Below are 23048 nucleotides of genomic sequence, written 5' to 3'. Positions count from 1 at the left end.
TAACAAACAGAAAAAATTCTACCATACTGTATAAGCCTTTTGAATGTAACGCTAAAATACATAGATACACTTCTCTGTACCCTCATAACCAGGAAGTTATTTATTTCCTGATCCTATTTTTACTAATATTGCTAAGTGTCAGGGAAGTTTAGAGAATTAGTAAGTAGGTACATATATCTTCTTGGCTTGGTGGATACATGAGTATTAATTAGAAACCTGACCCAGTGCCCAGAAAAATTAGTGAACATGAATCCTAGCCACACTGAGCTAAGAAAGAAAGGTTTAGCTTCTAGAAATGTAACAGTCTCTCCAGCACAAGCGTCACCCACTACACTCAGCACAGTGTGTGCACAGCACAAGAATCCTAACTATGCTTTTGGAGATCCAAAGTGCAAATACAACAAAGATCTCTCTGTTTACAGATTAAAATTCTGCCTCCATAGTAACTCAGAGGATGGAACTTATCTTGCCTAGATCACAGTAGAAAAATAATTTGCTTCACCTTAAATTTATCACAGAAAAAAAAAAACATAATAGGCTTCGTGAAGTTCTGACTGCAGAAGCAGGGGGTACTATAAATTGTAATGAAAATGCATTGAAAGAGGTGTTCAGACGCTAGCACTGAAGCTGTAGTGAGTACTGCAAACAAACAGGAAAAGTATATTGTTCAAAATATGACAGTTTATACAATGTCTCATAATATAATGCTGTTCAAAAATGATCAAACTGATATTGAAAAACAAACAAAAGGGAGGGGGGACATCAACCGCTTCTCATCACTGGATAAAATGGGAGAAAAATAAACCAGTAGGAAAGCATATTCTGAACATGTAACGTTAAGACTCAGATATATGTCCACCTATGTTAAAATATTTTGTACTATAAACATACACTGTTTGTAACATGCATTCTAAGTGAGGATCTAACTGGGTTCCTCAAGAACTGCAGTAATATGAGATATGGTTCAAAACAAATCAGTGTTACACCTCAAACACAAAATAGTGAGGAAAGAAAGGTGAAATAGATGGCTGTCGAGGTCTGTCTCCTCCAGGCGACAGACTGAAATAGAGAAAACACACTAAACAGCAATGGTAGGCCACGTATTTTTTACTTGTTAGGCACAGTCTCACATTGAGTACTTAACACTCACATTCCATTTTCATGCCCATCTCTAGACATTTCTTAAGCCTACAAAATTGGCAGCGATTCCGATGGTGTTTATTGATGATACAATCCTGGTTGCTACGACAACTGTAGGTCAAATTCTTCCTCACGCTCCTTTTAAAGAAGCCTTTACATCCCTCACAACTGACAGCACCATAGTGACGACCTAGGAAGAATATATATTGTTATCAGACAGAAATTACTCATTTTAACATAAAAATATTTATCTTAGCCAAGTAAAACATTGCAAAAGTCACCCTTTATGTTTCTTTTGTTTTCTTGCCATCATTTTGGACTGTAAAAGCATCATTGCAGTCTTACGGGATGTTTCTTTTTTACCTATTGTCAGGCCTTTTAGGTGGGTAAGTGGAAAAAAGAGAGGAAGGCTAAGCCTACATTTGAGTGAGAGGCCTGTGAAATGGTAGTTCCCGTTCTGGCCAAGTACAGATGCAATTCTATCTGCTGTTACAGGCAATAGGATACAAACTACACAAAGGATATTGCATGCTGAAAGTTACATTAAAAGAACACACATGCTAAACATTTAAGTAAATTCAGAACATAAGTAATTTCTGAATAAAATCAGAAATGCAATGTTAAGTCAAAACTCCTGTGCACATCAATTCTGGTATCATTTTAATTACACAAACACTTGAAAACAATAAAAAAAGAAGATGAAGAAGAGCGGGGGTCGTTCTCTCTGTAACATGAAAGCACAATCTTCTCCCTTGGTTAATGTAGAAATTTTATCTAGTAGATTCCCTGTAACTGCATGGTTCTGAAACACCAAGGATTTGCATGATATCTATTTGCCTTTTTCTGTGACCGTAAAAAGCAAAAAACTACCAAGAAGTCTTAAGTTTGTTAGAGAGCACCAAGAACTGTTTTTTTTCTTGGATTAGGTAGACTTTTTTTTACAGCTCTGAGGAAACAGACTTCATGCTTCAAATGGTCTCTCAGTTACTAGGAGCTACACAATCATTTTCTCTTTCAGCATGAGCCAATTCATCATACAATCTACTTGAAGTACAAATTAATATTCTTCCAAGCAGAGCTGAACTACTCCGTATGCATAGATACAGAAGTATAATGTTAACAATCTCTTTCCAGTTTAGACTCAAGTGCTTTTACCAACAGCATGGCTAAAATCAGTCTTAAAAAAAAAAAAAAAAAAAAAGTCATGAAACCTCCCTTCATCCTAGTAATCCTTTCAGTCAGGTATCTTGAATACTGCTTTCTATGCTTCCTTACCTGATGCTTTATCACCACAGACCACACAATATTCTACTACCTGGGGCCGCTGAACATCAGCTTTTCCCAGTAAACGTTCCACCGAAGCAGAGTCTGTCACTATCTGAGACAAAATTTCAGAACAAAAAGAGGTAATTAGCCAGTATTTTCTGCTGACATGAAAGCAAGAAGCTTTATGTACAGAAGACCAGTGTGTCAACAGGAAAGAATATGACAGGTATGACAGATGTGGAATGAAATTAAGTGGCATAAAATATAAGTTAAGGGGAGTTTTTACTGTCAGTAATGGGACTGTTAAAGCAGCCATAGCGAAACATGAATTCCAAATTGAACATCCCACTTTGTTCAGGAGAAGTAAGTTTCTTCATTTGTGCACTCAACAGTAGTCTTCCCTTCTTGCAATTACTGTCAAACAATTGCTCTATTTTAGCCAAAGATGTCTAAAATTGTTGTATTCCATACACTGTTCCCATTTATCTTCTCTGCAGCTAATAGGCACACATAGTTTACAGGGGACAGCCTGAAACAGAGATCCATTATAGAAAACTTAAGAGTTGGATTCAATGATCCTTATGGGTCCCTTCCAACTCAGGATATTCTATGATTCTGTGAAAACTGTTTGGCTTCCAAAGGTCTTGAATCCCAAAACTTCAGTTCAAAACACCCCAATTAACACAAAAATAAAAAAATAAAATCCAATTTGTAACAATATATAAAGCATGTAGCACTGTAAAATAAATTTTAAAAGACCGTTTGCACAATTTTTCAAATATTTGTGTAAAAACGATACTGCTCCCTATAAAATACTCCCTGAACAATTCTATGATATTCTCTATTCTAAAAGTAGCAATAGGGTCCAGGCAATTTTTTTCCCCCTGAAAAAAGAATGCTAGGAAAAAATCTCAAATTTCACTAGAGATGGATTATTGTTTATATAATTTGTTTTGCAAAGCTCTCACTGATGTGGACTATGCTCAAGACCCACAGACAAACATAACAAAGGACAGCTTCTGCTCCAAAGAACTTCTACTCCAATGCTTTGGTACTGCATTATGAACATAAGTTTGCCCAGCTAAGTTGCATCTCTGCATGTGTGAATCTCTATCAGACCACCTGAAATCCTGACACCTCTCACAAGCTCCAGCTTAAGTATTTGCTTATGTCTTTGCATAGTTACAATTTTAATGAGAACCACAACAAGGAATGATGAACGCAATGGAATGCATGAGGAACGTGAACACAGGCAGATTTAGGATTGAATAAAAAAGCCTACAATTCATATGTTCTATATCCATGTTATTAGATCTTTAGGAAAACTATTGCAATTGCCAGTCTCTTAAAACAATTCTATACTTAAAAGCACCTAAAACTTAGTAACTGAAATACACAAATCCGTGGTTTATCTCAGTTACTGTATTTACCTGAATTCTGCCTGGCACAATGTTGTCTGTGGTCGTAAAGATAAGCTGTTTGGCATTAGATGTCTCAGGTGCTGCCAATATCACCTTTCCCGTACCAGTTCCATCTGGACTTGCTAAAATAAACTGTTGCTTTGGAGACACAGATGAGTCCACTGCTGTCACTATCTGGATTTTTTGACCTGTCTGCTGATCTGTCACAATCTGTAAAACATATTGAAGAATTTTATGATTCTGTCTCAGAATTATATGATACTGTTTCATAATAGCCCTTGTTATTTATTAATTTGCTATTTGTAAATTTATTAGACTGGTGCAAAGTTATTACAGCTACCTACGTAAGTGCAAAACAACAGAATCAAAGCTAAAACACATGTTTACAATATTTCTGTATTTACATACCTACCACACAAAAGGAAAATACTAAACAGACTTGTGAAAAGTATGAGACTGATATTGTTAAAAATGAGGAGAGATGGGGAGATATTGTAATTGCATTTAACTGTTCAAGAGGAATTAGACACAGTGGAACCCAACCAGAATAAGAACGAAGTGTAATGTTAAGGACCCCTGCATTCCTTACTGATTCTCTCAGTTCTCTAAAAGGAGAATATATAGCACATTGCACTTGATGAATGGCAGGCATAAATGCAGCCTATGCTCTGCCTAGTGAGACAGCATCACAGAATTTTCCTCATATAAATAATTAAATTATAAATTACTCCAGCTGACAAAAAAAATCACAATGGTACATTCTTGAGATTTTAATTTCTTTTGCATACACCTGACTATAAACTATTTTGATATAGTACATCTATGTATTTATCTTACAGCCAGGGTAAGAATTACTATTGAAAAAAATTTCAGAGTTTACACACAGTGACATTCCTAATAAATTCACTGCATTAAGTGTCATGATAACTTTTTTAAAGTTATTTACTTTCCTAAATTTTGATTAACTAGACTTCTTAAGCCAGTTGTCATGTTCTTTTTGTATAACAAGCCTTACAGGAATTCTAAACATATGCTAATGGTTTTACTAAGTTAGAATGCCTTAAGACAACATTAGAGTAGCAAGCCACAATGAGTACAGGAATTAAGTTACGGAGATGATGATTTTTCTATGTTACAGAAACTCTTCAGGAAAGGCTCACCTCAGATTTTGTAATTACAAACCTAAAAAAACATGTAGGAAGTAGGTACCCAAAGTTGGGGATGAAACCAGTCTACTACTAAATTCTGGACAAGACACATTTGTAGGGATTTATTAGTCATATATTCACAGAACAGAGTAAGCCATTTTTGGTCTCATCTGCATAAAAGTTTCAGTGCTTAAGAGGATGAGTTCCAATCCAGTTCGCTTCAACAAACAAGAAGCGCTGAATAAACTCAAAATTTAAAAGGAAAAATCATCAACCCCCAGTCCCAGTGTTGTTGAATTGTTAAGTTCTTAAACCCTCTGAGTTTTCCCTGACATGTTTTCCTCAGCCGCCATCACTTTCATATAGATCTTAATGAATGGAACTAGTCCTGAAATCTAATCTCAGCTTATAACTGACACTGCTATTATAGTGCCTTTATATATGTTTTAAGGAAGCAGGAACACTCTTCCTACTACGCTCCTTCCTCTAACTGTTTTTTCCAGAAATATCAGTGATATAAGGAGGTAGATTTTTTTGCACAATTGAACAAAAGTTGCCTACCTTATGAATGATGAAATATGCAGTATGCTTCAGTTATACATGTTGTGAGAACATCTACCTTGCAATGAAATAGCAGGTAAATATTGATTTGGTTACTCTACTAGGCAAAATAGAGATTATGTTACCAGACAACTGAATCAAAATGGAAAACTTCCATCGTAACAGAATCTCGAGAATCAGCATATGAAACAATAAGGCTGCCTGATTCCACCTTTGGTTCATATTTTAAAGGAGTACATCTTAGTTAAAACACATAGCTAAATATGTTGATAAATGAAGAACATCTCAGTGGTGCTATCTATAAAGAAAAATCAGAGACAACTTTGTAACTTTTCACGTATCAGACACACATTGATAGTAATGACTGAATAAGAAGTGGATGATCTTTATGTTCATAAAAAAAGTAGGTCATTATAAATGCTACAATTTGAGTCTTTGAAAAATATTAGTGAAAAAATTACATCATGATACCATTAAGTAAAATGATAACGTCATTTAAAAAAAAAAAGTTTTCAGGGCTGTTCACAGGGGCAGGGTTCTCCTGGATCACAATGACCAAGTACCACCCACCCTGATCAAAACATATCTCAAGGACAGTCCATCCTGTGACAGAGGCTGCATTGCCAGGACCATTCCAAATGCCCTGAAGTACAAGATCCTCTTCTCCAGCATTGTCTCTGGCAAAAGTACAGTGGAATATTGTACTGGCACAGAACAAGGTGGAGGAGGACAAAAAGATCAGTACTGTAACACTCTTGTAACATTAATACCTAACAATTTTCATATTACTTGTCACTACATACATCTTTATATTATCTATCAGTAATGACAATCCACTGAGTAGTATCCCCAAGGCTAATTTCAGCCTAAATAGGCTAGTCTCCCACTGGCTCTTTTTAAACATGACATGGAGAGAGAAGAATGCTTTTAGAGATGATCTCAGGTGTTCTGAATTGTCTGTTGACAACATCTGCCCATTTGCTATGGTTAGAGCTCAGGCAACTTACACATGCAGACTAAGTTTAAATTCTGCAAATATTCCTCCCTGACTACATTATCAATTCAATTATTATATACAACCAACTAGTCATCACTAAACTATACTTCAGGAGAAAGTTTTATTTGCAATAAAAATGATCTGTTCATACAAAATTTAAAGAAATCTTCCACAGACTTTAGTATGCTTTTGTATAAACCGAGAGCAGGAAGAGGAAAAAAAAGTTATAACAGTTTGCCACATAATCAATAGATTTTTACCTGAATGCGTTGTGGTGAACCTACAGAAGAGTCCGTGGAAATAATCTGGATACGTTGGGAAGGGCTGGTCATCACTGGAGATTCAGATAGTGAAGCCTGAACACTCTGCACCTGTGAATAACACACAGAATTCTGATTTAAACATTTTAAAACACAGATATTTATTTACTAAACAGCAGATGGCCCTAGCATGCAACTTGTATTTATTGAAAAGGTTACAGTCACTAAACCAACTTGAGTTAGTTTTCCATGAATTATCAGAACATTGTTTTCTTTGGGAATAGAATGAATCTGATAGATGCCCAAAAAACACTCCCCCTCCCCCCCCCCCCCCCCCCCCCCCCCCCAAAAAAAGGACAAACACCTCAAATCACTGGATAATTATTTTTCTCAACCAAATAAAATGTAATTAAACCATGTGATTCTTCAGTTTACTGAAATGCAGAAATATGCTTTTTTCAACTTCCAATTATACATTTACGCCTTTTTTTTTCTTTTGTAAAAAAACACACTGTACGCTCAATGTGTCAAGTGAAATATTTCACCCTTTAATTCTTTTTTAAAGTATTTTATGAACCATCTTTTGAATTTTCAGGTAGCCCAAATTTAGTAAAGCTTTCTTTAGGCCCCTAAATAAAAACATCCTCAATCCCAAGTACATATATGGGTCAGTAGATATGCAGATTCTGCTGGAAGAGTGCACATGCCTTCCATCTGACCAAACTGGCATTTAGTTTTTATGTCTCTGACCTTACCTCATCTATAAAGTTCTCTAAAAGTACGGTGTCTTTACAGCCCACTTGAACGACATAGTCTCTTCATTTTCCAAGTAAAAGCAAGAATATTAACAACATGTTATTTTTAAGGTAAAAAGATAAATTTAAAGATGGCTGGTTATCTGGATATACTTGTTTTATATAATATTTATATAATGTTTATTTTATAATTATTTATTTAATATAATTCCACTTGTTAAGTGTGCTTATACTGTTTCCTGTTTTCTTTTTCCAACTTGTTCTGCTTTTCTACTTCATAGTGGTGCAACTTTTTTTTGGTACACACAGTTCAACAGATCACCAACATACTCAGCATGTATTGAGGTATATGTAGGTAACTCCCATCATTCTAGTGAGGATTTCACTAGTGTGACATTATGAAAGCTCTGCTTTCCTGGTGCATTTTACAAGTCAATAATCTATGATGTTGATCAATACTTTAATTCTTGTGAGAAAATTCAAAACAAAAGATAATTTTGTTCTAAAGCCATATACTGCACACATTCACCAATATTTTCAGAAAGGTTACAAAAATATTTGAGTAACAGTATGCACAAGAGTACTATTTTGCTGTGACAGGCTGCAGGAAAGGGCAAGTAATAGAATTCTAAACAGTAAATAAATGTTCACCACAGACAACAGTATGAGATGGATATTTTTTCAGTCACGTTCTTAATTGAAAGTTATTATGTAAAATGAGGGGAAAAAAACAATTTTTGAAGATTGCTGACAGCAAATTTTACAACTACAACATATCTGAATACAAAGTATTATGAATTGTTACAATATAAATTTATACAGATATTCCACTTGAATGGGCATAAGACTCTGCAGTGATGTACTCTATAAAAAGAGAACAGTATACGGCACTCCTGATTTCTTCTACACTCAGTTTAAGCCATACTTACTTGAAAGCAAGATGAATAAGCCAAAAATTCTTTAGAAAAAATGTTCTATAATCTCAATGAATTAGAAATGTAGATTTGTATGCTAAATAAACCTTATTTAAATTTTAACAGATTTTACATTTTTATAATTTCAGAATTTTAGGAATTTCATATTGTAAATTCTGTAACTCACAGTATTTGTAAATTGAAATTGCAATTACAATTTCAATTTTAATCAATTTATGTTTTCATAAATACCTCCTAAATACACATTTACACTGTCCCACAGTATCTACAGGATACAGTTTTATTATATGGCTGATTACAATAATTACATTCTATAAAGGAATTTGAGAGTATCAGAAGTCATTAATATCTGCAGTGGTGGTCAAAACCAGGAAGCTCACAAGTTGTTTTTAATTAAATCCTCTTATTTCAAATACCCTTGGAATGACTTATCAAAACTTGTATAGGTGGACAACAAGTTAGTGTCAATTTAGTCATTTCCTGTTTAACATACAAAGATATAATTTACAATGAATTTAAGGAAATAAAAACCTGTTTGGACAGAAAGGAAAACTTACTGCACAGTCTCTGGGGAAACAATTTTAAAATACACAAGACTTTTAATGAAGCCGTACACATTTGAACAACAGCCTCCTTATCTTTCATGCCATGTTATTATCTAAACTATGAATCCTTTAAAAGGTCTAAATTAGAGCAGGAAGATCTTTTCACCTTCAATTATAGGTTCCTTAGCCTTTTTAGAAGCACCTTTGAACCTTACACAACAAATTGCTGGGAGCTTTGAAACAGATCTGTATTCCCATGTTGTTCAAGGATTTGTAGCAACTTATAAAAATAATTCCTATATATACACATGGTAACTACACTGAAATTCTGTAAATGTTTGGGGACTGAAGAGCCATTTCTTTTTTCTGGGTTTGTAATATACTTGCTGCAAAAAGGTCCTGGTATACAGCTATGGCTCTAAGTACTACGTCAATACAAAAAAAATCTCAATTTTAATAGTATGGACTACATTCTCGTATAAAGGGTGTCGTTTTTGGTTTTTTTTTGAGTCTCCTTTAATATACATATTATTTCTCATTCTATGACTACTCAGCTATCTTAATTCCAGCACTGAGTTACCTATAAAGTTGCATAAGTTTGAGACCAACTGCCAATATGTCACTTTCATGTTTAAATAGTCAAGAACGTATTTATTAAACTGAAAAAAGGACAATATGTTAGCCAAAATCCTGGCTGAGAAGATATGGTGCACAATGAAGAATGTTTCTATAAATAAAGGTTTCAGTGTGCATATATAAGTTAATTTTATACTCTTATTAACATACCCATACATACTCAGGATGGAAAAGGACCCTGAAACACAGAACTTCATTTTTCAGGCTTGCCTACTTAATACAGTGAAAGAAGAGCAGTTTTGAATTTCTGACTGCTGAAAATCTCAAGTTTATTTTCAAGACTGAATACTTATGCCATTGGCTGACAGCAGGACAAGAACCGTAGTAGAAAGTCAAATGCAAAAAGGGAACATATTTTTTGAAATACATAATTAACAAGAGAAAAAAATTCTTCTGCAATTTTGTTTGTCAGCTGAATTTCTACATTGCATTGTCACACACCTATAAAGGACAGGAAAGGATAAACTTCTGATGATTTATTATAGTCCTACCCATTCAATTGCAACAAATTTGACTTTCTAAGTAAAAAAAAAAAAAGAACAAAGCAACAGTAGTCTGAGAATATGCAACACTTGTTAGACTCGCATTGTATGTGTAATCCTGTAAGTGAACTTAATAACACTGACTATGCTAACGTGTTGTTCAAAAGAAACACCACACCATGAAAAATCTCTACTACTTGTTTAAAGCAGCCACTGTGGAAGTTGTATATACAAAAACGTAGTCCTCCAAAGTCAGCAATGGTACATTTTTGTAATTCTAAAATATGTTCTTAAAAATTAAATACACTTTCTTTTCTTTAAGACTGAAAGTCTTTCAAGAGATAGTGAAAGAAACAAAGTCACCCCTATTTCATAGGAAACTTCAGTGCAATTTACACAGGCTTATCAACAATAATTTAAAAGTAACAACTAATACTGTGGCTTAGAGATAGACAGAAATTCATATAACGTAAAAGATAGCTCAGAAGACCCTAATCTCCCTACACACACACACACACAAAAAAAATAAATCAAAACACGCATACTTTAAAAGACAGGGAAAAATAGTAAGTTTTAATATATTTAGTATTGTTTGCTTCCTGAAACTCCCTAGCTATACACTGTACAGACTCTAGTACTTACAGTGCCAAATCCTTCCTGCAGACTTATTTACATTTTTTCTCAATAAACCTCTGAGGTCAAATCAATCCGAAAGAAATGTTGAAGTCACTTTCAGTGAGATCACAGATACCTGCCTCCAGCCTCCATTAATGAGGATTCCAATCAAAGAAAGCAACCAGAATTGTTTTAAAATGCCCTCTCTACGACCCTGCTCCTCTGAAGGTCAAGTGCACTATCATTCCCTGTAACCAAGGAAGCAGAATCGACGTGTTCCTGCTGTTTTGCCAGCTGCTGAAGGAGTTTGTCTAATAATATGATTCATTTCATCTGCGGAAGATATTCCCAGCTTATCAAGCTTCCCCCCTCCTTTCTTAAGCTCCTCAACCTGCACTCTGAATATTTCTTAAACGAAATTTGAGAAAAGAGCTTGTCTGCATCTTTAATTATTTTCAAACTGGCAAAATTTAAAAGGAAAATCCACCACGTTTCCTGTCATCTTTAGCCTTAAAGTTTATTAATCTAATGTATTTAAAGGAGCGTAGGCCACTCTAAACTTGTCCAGATCCCACAAATATGAAGTAGCATGATCAATCTTGCTACACTTAAGAATTAATGCAGTAAGTTTGTTATGCCTGGGTGATTCTTTCGATTAATTTCTATTGCAAAACATTTGGATGAAGGTGCAATGATGATTGATGAATGAAAACAAAATAAAGTATTTTGAAATTCTTAGAAATGAGAAATTTTAAGTTATGCTACCTGAACTTCTGGCAAAAATGACTGTACTCAACGTTGTGGTTTCTTTTTTTGGTGTGTGTTTTTTGTTTTGTTTTTGGGTTTTTTTGGAAGTAAACTTGAATACAGTGAATTTCCATTAGCAAGTCTTATGTGTGACCTGGGGATATTTAAGTTGATCTGTTATACTTTAACTTCAAGGACTCCCAACCTTAGCTCTAAAATGTGCTCATTATTGAAAACAGGCTCTTTACTTGATAGAGAAAACAGTTATTTACTGTACAACTATCTAAAAATAGTAACTGTGAATAATTACTGTAACTACAGCATTGCATTTACAGCACAGATACAACTTAAAATGTCAGGTCAACTAATTGTTAGGTAGTGTGGGGGAAACTATTATACATGAAATCTTAAACATGTAAGAACACCCACCGAAATTATAGTTTTATTATTCTTGTGCTAAATATCTGACCCCATACTTAATAAGCTTGTAACACTAGACAAGCCTAGACTTTGCCTTTCAAGAAAGAGGTTTACAATATCTAATTTGCAGCTGTCTTTCCTGGAACAAAAATTGAATCCTGAATATAATAATGTTCTATCACTACATAACCCTCTGCTCAGAAATATATTTCCCATCTCTGAAGTTCAGAACAGCTGCATTGCAAAGGTGGAATCTTTGTAAGACTTAAGCAGAAATTATAAAAAACACATAAAAAAAAAACACTAAGTTGCTTGTTTTTTGAATTGAAAGACAAGTCAGCAGAGTGATTGAAATCTGAATTAAAATAGAAAACCAACCAGCTATATAGTGTCCTGTAATGTATTGCCTATCTGACCTAGTAAATCTCAAAGACTTGAGCAAGAAATATATATACAAAATGCATATTTAACTATGAGATGTTAGATTTTTAGGTCGTTTGGGGTTAGATTTTTAGTTCCATCAAAAAAAAATACTTTAAGTATTATATGCTGCACAGATATAATACAAATACTTTCATTCATTTTTATATGACATCAAATATGCTACTGTAATAAACATCCATAGTAAAGCAGAATTATTATTCTGTATCTTTAGAGTTTCTAATATATCAGCAGAAACATTGTTACAGAACAATGTTGCAAGAGTATATTATTAAAGTTTATTATCAAAGAATTACAGAACAGTCTGTGTTGGAAGGGACCTCAAAAGATCATCACGTCCAACCTTTTCACAGGAAAAGAGAGCCTACTCCAGCACCCTCTTGAACTGCATCTTTAAAACCTCCAGTGATGGGGATTCTATTACATTCCTAGGGAGTTTGTTCCAGTGATCGTCTGTTCTAACTGTTAAAAAAAAAAAAAAAAAAATCTTACACCAAGACAAAGCCTCATCTGGTACTTCTTGTATTCACTGCCACTTGTCTTCTCCACGTAGGTCCTTATGAAGAGAAAACCTCCATCCTCTTTGTAGCCACCCTTTAAGTACTGGATCATGTTTAATATTCATCATATTATGCTTAATACAGTAGCGGGACTCTTAAGAAGATTCTGAAATTATTGTGAATTGTAATGTTCACAGTAAAACTACTCAGAATTGAATTCAGATATCTATCATTCTGCTTAGAATCTAACTTTTGTTCTTGTATGTATTTCACTTTTTGGAAATGTCATTAATACCTCTTGCATGCGTCTGCAGAAGACCAGGACCTATCTTGTACTGGAATTTTTGCTGTGTAGAGAGATTATGGAATTCGATCTGTATCGACTGGAGGGAGCGAAAAAGATAAGAAGCCATCAATATTAAATGTAATTTTAGGACTTAAGACGACTTGATATCTATGTAAGCAGTTTTCAGATTCACTGCACTAACCAATCCTATCTGGTATTGATTAAAAACATTTCATGCTCATCTATGCATGTGATTCCCTTAAAAGTTCATGAGGACACAACCAATATTTCAATTTTAGTACCCACACAGCAACTAGTACAAGTAGGCAGAATGGGAGAAGAAAACTTCACAAAGCATGCCAAGTGTATACTATTGGAAGATGGAGTTGAAGTGGAAGCAAAGTGGCAAGGCATGCAGAATTGTCTGATTTGGACCAATCAAGAGGGGACTTCATTCACCTGGGCTCTCAAACTACCAAGTTTCACTAGCAATAATTTCACAGGCTGAAGTGTTTGGAAATTCATTAACGATTTGCATTAAATGCAACAGAGGATCTGCATAAATTCCAGGAAATAAAAAATATATACTTAGAAACATATATATCCACTATCTTGCATCATTAAGCTGAAAAACAAGTATTTGACAAATAGGTGCATTTCTAGGGCTGGCAAAATTAAATTAGACTACTTCTGTTCTACTTATTTATCGTCATTTTATATAAATATAATTATATATATAAAGTATATAAATATATTTTTCCCAACTTTTTTTTTTAGAAAAGTAACTAACTCTACATTTTAGTTGCAATCATATTATATTGTATTTCTGATATCTGCCTGTGTTTGTGTAAAAACAGGACTTTGAAATGAAGGTTCTCTAGAAATTTCATGATTGTTGCTCTTTGAAATAATGAAGATTTCTTCATAGCCTTTCAGTTAAATTGCTTACTAATTTACTAAACTGACTTGCCAATAGTGTTTTCTTTACATACACATGTAGATATGCTCATACAAACACATACCTATTGAAATTTAGTTAATAAGGACAGGGGTTTTTTGTTTGCTTGTTTGTTTTGTTTGTTTTTAATAGCTTATTCCCCTACTACCAAAACTGATAATGAAGGAATTGTCTGACAAATATATCAAGGGAATAAATCAATAGGCCAGAGACTGGAGGAATTTTTGAATTCATAATTTCGTTAAAGCCTCTAGTTCTTCTAACTCAAATAGAAGAACATTTCCTATAATCATGCTACTAAAACTCAAAGTGAGTGTATTGCCTGAATGCACTGGTCAGGTATCACTAAGTAGAAAACAATTGCAGAGGTACTATTATTAATACTATAGAAAACAGAAATTAAGGCATTGTTAAAGCAACTGCAAACCAAGTATGTTCAACTGTACCCTGAAATTGAAACTTTTTACAAATTTTATCTCATTAAAGTTAAAAAGAATTTCAATGAAAAATACTGTACCAATTTTTACACGATAAAAAAACCTGCTACATCTCATATCATATCAGAAAGACTTTTTTTCTATAAATATTTTTCCTAATGAATGTCTTTAGCTACTAAGCTAATAGACCTTTATGAAAAGCGTATGTACTGCCTGGAAATTAATATTTGTTTCACAAACATGAAAAATATCTGTATCTTCTAAAAGTTTCAGTGATACTGTCTGGAATGAACTGTGCTGACCACCTGGACCCTTTGTAGAACGGCAGATAAATTCAGATTCAGAAAAAGATCATCCATACTATTACTGCCCTAACAGGATTCTGCTGCAATATCTTGTACAAGACATTTTAAGTCAAAGGTCATGGAAAAAGCTGTAATTCTTGGCTCATCTGCATCACAAAAAAATCCTCAGACTACATCTGACATAAACGCCTGGCTGACCTATATTACACCAGAGATTATCACATCTAGTAACATCTTGAATTCAGAGTCTGCCAAGCTGTGTAAGGTATTAGAATCTCCTTTCTCCAATACGTACTTTGTGTGGGATACCTCTCAGTCTGACTGAGTATGGCTAGGTCTTAACAATCAACAGTGAATTGTGTTTGAAGTAAGAATGATTTGAGAACATTCAGCATCAAAACTCCACTTTGAAAATTCATCCAAAATGAGGATATGGCTACTGATAACAATAAAATATTGAAAATAAATGGCCTTATTTTGCACTTTACTAACTCTTACAACACAGTGAAAAACATACTTGATCAGATTGGCAGCATTTCTACTCTCACTTTTCATCACACTGTGCTTCACCTGGACGTAAGTCTAAACTGCTGATCTATCAATGGTGTAACATCAGAGACATCTGAAGAGAATATGTGACAAAGATAACCAGTATTTTTTTAGTGCCATTGCAAAAGGTATTTTCAGAAAGGTCCAAGGTTTTGATAAGTTCTTTTCAGGGCACTGGGGAAACTGAATTAAACTTAAATCCTCCAGCAATGCAGCTGGCCTAAATAAGCTCCCAGTAAGCACAAGGCTCAAGATATACAACTCCTGTGATTTTCCCCCTATAGCCTCTAGCAGGGAAAGAGAAGGACGCAGTGGAACAGGAAAGGGACAGCACTAGCTACTATTAAAAGTTCTTCCTGGTCACATCAGAACTGATGTTGGAAGAAGGAAATAGCCCTTATTCCTCCCTGTAGTGACAGCTCTACCTGAATACTTCATGTTAAAACTAAGGTGCCACACAGATAATACACATCCATAACAAAATACATTTTCCGTAAACAATAAGAAAACGAAATCTAAGTAGGTGCTGGGACTGAACCTGGGCCACTGATATATTGCATAGTGACAGTACTAAATAAATACATGATAAAAGTGGCATTACTTATTTTGAATTAAGACTGAAGTATTTTTTATGCTTTTCAAAAGCAACTGAAGATGAAGAGAAGTAGCTGAAATTCCCTCTCAATTCCCTAGCTGCTCTCTGTCCTCCAATCTCATGAACAAGAAGTATAGTCAACTGCAGACACTAAAAATGAAACACTTATCCAATCTCTTCAGAAATACACAGCTGGAAAAATGCAAGCAGCAACACTGCTATAAAGAAAGCAAAAGCAGTAGAACCATTAAAAGGACAATTTTAGAAAGCCCTTAAAACAATATTCAGTACAAAATACAAACAATAGTGGAGAATACTCAGTTAACTCCAGTGATACAGCCACAGTATCATGGAAAACAAACTCGAACTCTTACTCAAGAAAAAAAATGGCCTACTTGCACAACAGTCCAAGTTGGTGCTAGGCATCAAGGTTTTCAATAAACTCATGCAATACCTATATGGCTATTACATTGAAAAACTGATGCGGATATAGCTGAACATGCCAATATCTGCATTAAGTTACCCTGTTCACAACTTGTCTCTCAACATTCATAAACTAAAATTCAGTACATGATTAATAACTTTCCTTCCATTTAATTTTCATTGATAAAAAGTAATTTTTCAAAAAAGCCTCTCATTTAAAGCAAATGTCAAGCTTTACACTACATTTTCTCTGACAATGCGTACAGTATTATAGCATACTTCAAGAAAATTAGTAATGTCTTTAGCTGTATTAAAACCTGTATCTGACTGCAGACACCCAACCATTCATTAAAAAATGGTTCAAAGTTTAAAAGTAACATCAATTAACTCTTAACGAGACACTGCTGTTTGCAACTCTTTTTCCATGAAAACTGGTTTTCGTGGGGTTATGCAGCAGACAAGTGTATAATTTAAGTAGGAGGCGAATACTATAAAGAGATGAAGCCCTCTATTTACCCACCGGCCAGGAAGAAATCACAGAGCTTCATAAATTCTTGGGATGAAGCGATCTCTCCAGTGGCAAGATACAACCATCACACTATGTTACCACGGTGCATTTCCTGCACGAGGAATTACAAATGTCACATATTTTATGTGTCTTAGATGTGATTATAGACCTCAAATTCTATGAAAATACTATATGTTTTGCAGTGTTTCCATTACATATTTTTATTTCCAAGTTGTTTTGGACGAGTTTTTTTTTAATATACTTGCCAAATTGATATCTGATATAGAAAATTTGAATGAAAAATCACTTGTCAGTTTCCAGTGTGAAATTTTAGTTTTTTTGGAACTACTCCTTTGGTCTTACTTCCATCATACTTAGTAGTCCATTTTCCACATTGTAGTACAATCATTGTCATTATATACTTTAAAAGAACCAACATTTTTTTTAGAAAAAAGTGCTGTAAATAAGGAATTTGTAATCTATTTCTGAAAATCCAATGACACATTTATTACATAGAGCTTCTTCTTGAACTGAAGGTTGTTTTTTTTGTTGTTTTTTTTTTAAATATCAAGGTATAACGTTAGTTCAATTAGTCAAAAATCCAAAAAAATGCCTAAGATATGGGCTTGTCTACAGAAGACTCTTAGCCTACTTGCCCTTCATTATTTATGAAATCCCATAATTATAAAATCATATGATTAAAACATAGTAACTTTGAAAGATATTAAACCAAATATATTAAACCAAATAACTTTAAACAACAAAAAACTAGTTTATTTGATTAAAGTTTGCAAACTGAAAGAGAAATTATCTTCTATGACCATATGCAGTTTGAGTGTTTGTGAGTCAATTTAAACATATTAGCTGTTGAACATCCAAACTTCATTGATTATACATTAAGACATGACTATATCACTTTGAGTAGATTTTAATGCTTGTATTTCATGTATGTAGACGCAAAATATAAAGCCCGAATTTAAATTAATCACCCTATTGTAAATTCAGTAGAGTACATAAGTAAAACAGGTATCTTCAAACATCGTTCCAGATTTAGATGGCAACTCAAGAGATGAGCAGAAATCTTTCATGGCTAAAGTGATTAAATTAATTATCATATCACCAGAAAAAAAAAAAAATATATATATATATATTTAAGAAAACAAAAAACTCCATAATACAGACAAGTTTCTCTACAGCTCATGGTGAACTTTCTACATGCATTCCTACTACGGAGGCCACCAGAACAAAATACTGTAAACAAACCACGTATGGGTTGCACTGGTTTCTTGTTTGTTCCCCATTGTGATGCAATACTGCTCTATAAGGATTTCCTGTTCCGTTTATGATAAATTGTAAACAGCAACAACAATCTTACATAGTGGTATCATCTGTCACTCACCTCAGCCACCTGCTGAGCCTCCACTACCTGCTGAGCCAGCACCTCCATATTGGTTGCCATGGCGAAGCAAGATCATTAGAGAACCTGTTTGAAAAAGATGCCAGCAATTTCCATCAGGCACAAGAGTTAGGGCTTTTCCTTACTATTAAAGAAATCTCTGATAGGACTTAAGAATTTACAACACTGCTCGATTTATCTGACAAATAAGAAGATATGCCATGGATGTGTGAATGTGTGTGTACGCACATATATACGCACAGTGCACGCATGTAGGAATCACAGTACTCAGAAAGCTAAGTTCTACTATTATAGGCACATAGTCATTCCTTTACTTATAAAGCCTGTCATATATCTTTTTTCTCTATTATTTAAGCAGCAAGTAAGAGATGCTAACTTCATAAATTAGAAAGGACTGATTTGAATGTCAACTACTGATGCAGTTTGTGGAATACAGACTTTTTAAGGAGCTGTCCTGAACTCAAAGGAAGAGAAACCTTATGGTTAAAATGGCTTCTGACTATGCCCTGCAAAAGTCATTAACTCCAATAGCATGCTCTTCACATCTCTTCAGATAACGGTGCAAAATACAGCACCATTAGCGCACCCTAAGTCTACTCATATGTATTCACAGAATTGTTTAGGTTGGAAAAGACCTCTAAGATCATCTAGTCCAACCTTCAACCTAGTACCAAAGTCCACCACTAAGCCATGCCCTGAACTAGGAAAGAGCAATCTGAGTATGGTGCTTGAGCAAATTTTTATTGAGTCAATCCGTCAAAGTTCCATGATCACCCATATTCTTACAGACATCTTGCACAATGCAGGAAATAGGCTATCACATCTAAAAAATAATAATTTAGATAATGGAAAATACATTGTAATTATAATGTAATAGTATTGTAACTCTGATGGGAAAATACTACTGGTTGCTTTATACTACTTCAAGTGTCTGTACCTTGAGCTTTATGCTCTTCAGGGGTTAAAAAAAAAAAAAGAGTGCTGTGCCTCCCCAAGGGTAAATTTAATTAAGGCTTCAAATTCATGCAGTGCGTTTCGAATCGTGACTTGCTTGTTACAGAGACAGAGTTCAGATCATGACCCAAGAGTAGGTAACGAAAATGCATTCCTGAATACCAGCACATACGTTTCATTGAAAACTTTCTGCTGATACTTGCAAAGCAACCATTTCATATAAAGTTAAAAATAAATACTACTATCAATAGCAAAACACGTAATAGGAAGACGCATTCATGTCCCCAGCACCATATATCCCTCTCCAAACTCAATTTTTACATAGCTAACATTGTTGAAGATGTCAACATTCATTAAATTAAAAAGATTAAATCTTATTGTGGTAAATTAAATGTGTAAATGACGTGTATACGTCAATGGAAGATCATTTGTAACAATGCATAACCAAAACTGAGACATCCTCTGTGGAAATCATAGATATGCTAGTTTCCCACACAGCTTTCTATTTTATTTTAAAGTGTTCAGCCTGCATAGCGAGTTTACAGACCATTTCCACCAGACCTATCTAATATTGCAGCTTATAGATAGTTTCTTATGTGTTCTGTAATTCCTTCTCATTGTTTTCTCATTTTTAAGTTCATAATGAAAAATAAATATATGCTTATAACATGTTGTTTTCTCAGTGCTTTAAGATGAAAAAAAACCCTGAAGATGAGATTTTTTTTTGTAAGAGTACCTTTTTAAGCCCCAATGATACCTTTGCTGTGGTAAGCCTCTAACAGATTTACTGGTGGTGCTGTTATCCAAAGTTTTTTGCACTTTCTACCTTCCCAAGACAACAGTAAGTTGAGGCAATCAGATCAAATGCAGTTGGAAGCTCACAGACCAGACCGACATGCCAGCATTCATAATGTTGACTTTCAGAGTGACGTAAGAAGCAAGATCTGCTTCCTTAGCAAAACCCCTGAGCAGCAGACTTCATAACAAAGAAAAAGTCCTCAAAACAAACCAATAAAAGAAGTGGAACATAACAGCAAGGAGGCGGCTGGACCACCAGGATAACATTTCCAATGTAACAGGGTGGCAGCCAACTGCAGTACACGCAGATGATCTACTGCACAAAATACCGTGCAAAACCAGCTCTCCCCCTAAGTTGCAGGCAAACCTCAGAGGAAAGTCACACGCTCCATCTGAATACTTTCTGGGTGGGACCGCACCAGGACGGCTGGAGCCGAGCCCAGCTGCGCTGCCGTCTGCGCTCATGGCCCAGCGACGCTGCCTTCTTCACACCGCACGCCTCACTCGGCTAGGCCGGGCAGCAGGGCAGCAAGCGGCTCCTCAGCAGGACGGAGGAGAAGAGGGGGGGCAGGTGAGGCTCTGCCCAGACCCCGCGGTACGTTGGCAGGAAGGCGGCAGAAGCCCCGCGACAACGGGCACGACAAGGCACCGCGGCGCCGGCGGCCGAGCCCTGCCGCCGAGCCCGGCCGCGGCGGGGGCCGGCCCGCGGGCAGCCTCCCGCGGCGCCCATTGGCCGCCGTTCCCCGCGACCGCCAGCCCCGCCCCGCTCCAGCCGCGGCCCCATCCGAGAGGCAGCCGGCCCACCCGCGCCCCCGATTGGCTGCGCGGGCCGCCTATCAGGCCGCTGGCGCCGCCTCTCGAGCGAGAGGGAAAACACCGAGGGACGCGACCAAGCACAAGATGGCGGCGCTGGCAGGCGGCCAAGTCCCAGGCGGGGCTGCTGCCGCCGCCATTAGGCCCCCCGTTCCCCTCCCCCTGGTATATCCTTATGTCAGGCTACGAGAGGCCCGGGCGCGGCAGGAGGGAAGCGGCCGGTAAGATGGCGGCGGCCTCAGCCCCGTATGCAAAGTACCCGCCGCCCCCTCCCCTCCGCCCTCCCGGTGGCAAAGGTAAAAGGGTCGGGTTCAAGCCGCCGCCTCCTCCCGCTCAGACTCCATCTTCCCTCTCCGCGTCCGCGTCCCGCACTCGTCATCTCCGCGACTGTCGCCCCCCGGGCTGCGGACTGCTCTCACCGGGAGCGGACCGGCTCCGACCTCAAGGGGCCCACATCCCAGCACAGCGGCTCCGCGCTGGAACACCCGCAACGGACCGGCCCCGAGCCATGGAGACCCTTCCTTCCTCCCTCCCTTCCTCCCTCCCTCCGGCAGCTGTAGGCCTCCCCACGGCACCGCCGGCTGCCGCTCAACAGCACGTTACCGAAGCCTTCACGCCCCCCCCTCTCCTCCGCCGCTCGCGGGGTGTCCCGAGCAAGGTCCCGATGCCCCCCGACCGTCCCGGTCCGGACGGAAGCGGCCCCAGCGGCCCGGCTCGATTCTAAAAAGCGATTTTTACCTCAGGAGTTGGCGCCAAACGTGCCCTGGCGGGGACCCGGACCCGAGCCCGGGCCCGGGCCCGGGCGGGCCTGCGTTGGGTGGAGGCGCCCAGCGGCGGCCCTCCCTCCCCCCGCGAGGGCGGTGGCGGTGGTGAGGGGCTGACGGGGTCCGCGGGGGGTGGTGGTGGGGGGGAGGGCCGGGGCCGTGCCACGGAGCGGGGGGCAGGGGGCGCTTGGTGTTACGGTGTTTGCCGGGCCCCTGTGAAAGGTCAGAGTTCGTGACCCCGCCCGCCGCTGCCGCCCGAGAGCGTCTCCGCGCTTCCTCTTCCCTGCACCACGCCGGCCCCGGCCCCCTCCATCCTGCTGCCGGGGCGGGGCCGGGACGGCGGCGGGGCGGGGAGGGGAGGGGAGGGGCTACCTGCGCCGCTGCCCGCGTTCGCGCCAACGCTGTGGCGGGCGGCCGGTGCGCCCGGCCCGGCGGCTGAGAGGGGCTGCGGGTGCCTGGGGGTGCCTTCAGGTACCTGCGGGTGCCTGCGGGTACCTGCGCCCGGGAGCGCCCAGGCTCCCTTCTCTGAAACGGAGGGTAGGACAGGGTAGCGCCCTGCTTAGGTGGAGCCCTTTCTGAGCCCTGGCGGCGCGGCTCTCCTGTGGCCTGGAGTTAACTGGTATGGGGTAGTTGCTCTGTGCAGGGGTGGGTGTAAATATCCCACGTGTATGTGGAATGTGTATCTTAGGTTTTCCCAAAGACCCTGAGTCAAAGGATTTGATGCTGACTTTTGTTAAGGCTGCCTTCAGACCATCGTGAGTTTTTGTTTCATTTTGTAAGGTTGCTGTCATTGACTAGGGCTCACCCAGCGGAGCTGGCCGTGAGGATTGTTCTGCTTCTGAACGTGTGATTATAGGGTGTTGTGAGGTGTTCTTGCAACGAATGTCTGCGGTGGTTTAAGATCTTACTGCCTTTAAGGGCTTGTCATCAATAGCCCTCTCCAAGGCTATTGAATATTGACTCATGGGCCCAGTTCTCCATCATAATTGTGTGTAGCTGATTTTTAACCTACACCTATCAAAATGATCTAGCTTAATTTTAGTAATTCTAGGAAGTTTCTTTTGTGTCTGGTCATTTTGACAGAAGCTGACTTAAGGAGTGGTCAGACAGACATTAAAACTGGAAGATGTGAAGTAACAGTAACTCTTGAAATGTGTGGAAGAAAGAAGCTGGAAGCAACAATGACTTAAACAGGAGATGCTATAGTCTGAATAGTTATAGTAAGCACCCTGATTTTAATTAGAACTGGCTGTGTCTGATAGCCTTGGTGTCACAAGACTGGAATTAATAACGTTAAAGCACATGATGTACAAATATGCTTGCAACAGATAAAGGAAAACACTTCAAAAAATGTCCTAGGTACCTATTTACT

The 23048-nt window shown here is 37.7% G+C and overlaps 1 protein-coding gene across 14 annotated transcripts in view; it reads right to left on the bottom strand.

Moving 5' to 3' along the window:
* The window catches only part of NR2C2 (nuclear receptor subfamily 2 group C member 2), a 45495-nt gene extending 23739 nt beyond the window's left edge, over window positions 1-21756 (bottom strand). For 6 of the 14 annotated variants that reach the window (XR_007708663.1, XR_004778666.2, XR_004778667.2 and 3 more), the window contains exons 1-6: window positions 20059-20733; window positions 18330-18413; window positions 6794-6904; window positions 3837-4037; window positions 2416-2518; window positions 1151-1330 (exon numbers count right to left, since the gene is read on the bottom strand). Coding sequence is in view for 10 of the 14 variants with exons in the window: in XM_035546762.2 (XP_035402655.1) it covers window positions 1151-1330; window positions 2416-2518; window positions 3837-4037; window positions 6794-6904; window positions 18330-18389 (655 nt within the window). In the remaining 4 variants the exon portion in view is untranslated. Of the gene's footprint in view, window positions 1-1150; window positions 1331-2415; window positions 2519-3836; window positions 4038-6793; window positions 6905-13164; window positions 13253-16942; window positions 17043-18329; window positions 18414-20058; window positions 20780-21650 lie in introns of those variants that run through there. The other 8 variants (XM_035546769.2, XM_035546768.2, XM_035546767.2 and 5 more) reach the window with 8 other exon arrangements.
* Window positions 21757-23048: the final 1292 nt, after the last annotated feature.

This window comes from Cygnus atratus, chromosome 10 (assembly GCF_013377495.2).
Source record: "Cygnus atratus isolate AKBS03 ecotype Queensland, Australia chromosome 10, CAtr_DNAZoo_HiC_assembly, whole genome shotgun sequence".
Classification (NCBI taxonomy): Eukaryota; Metazoa; Chordata; class Aves; order Anseriformes; family Anatidae; genus Cygnus; species Cygnus atratus.
Note: the sequence above shows the minus strand (reverse complement) of the source record. Positions and strands in the feature narration are given on the sequence as shown.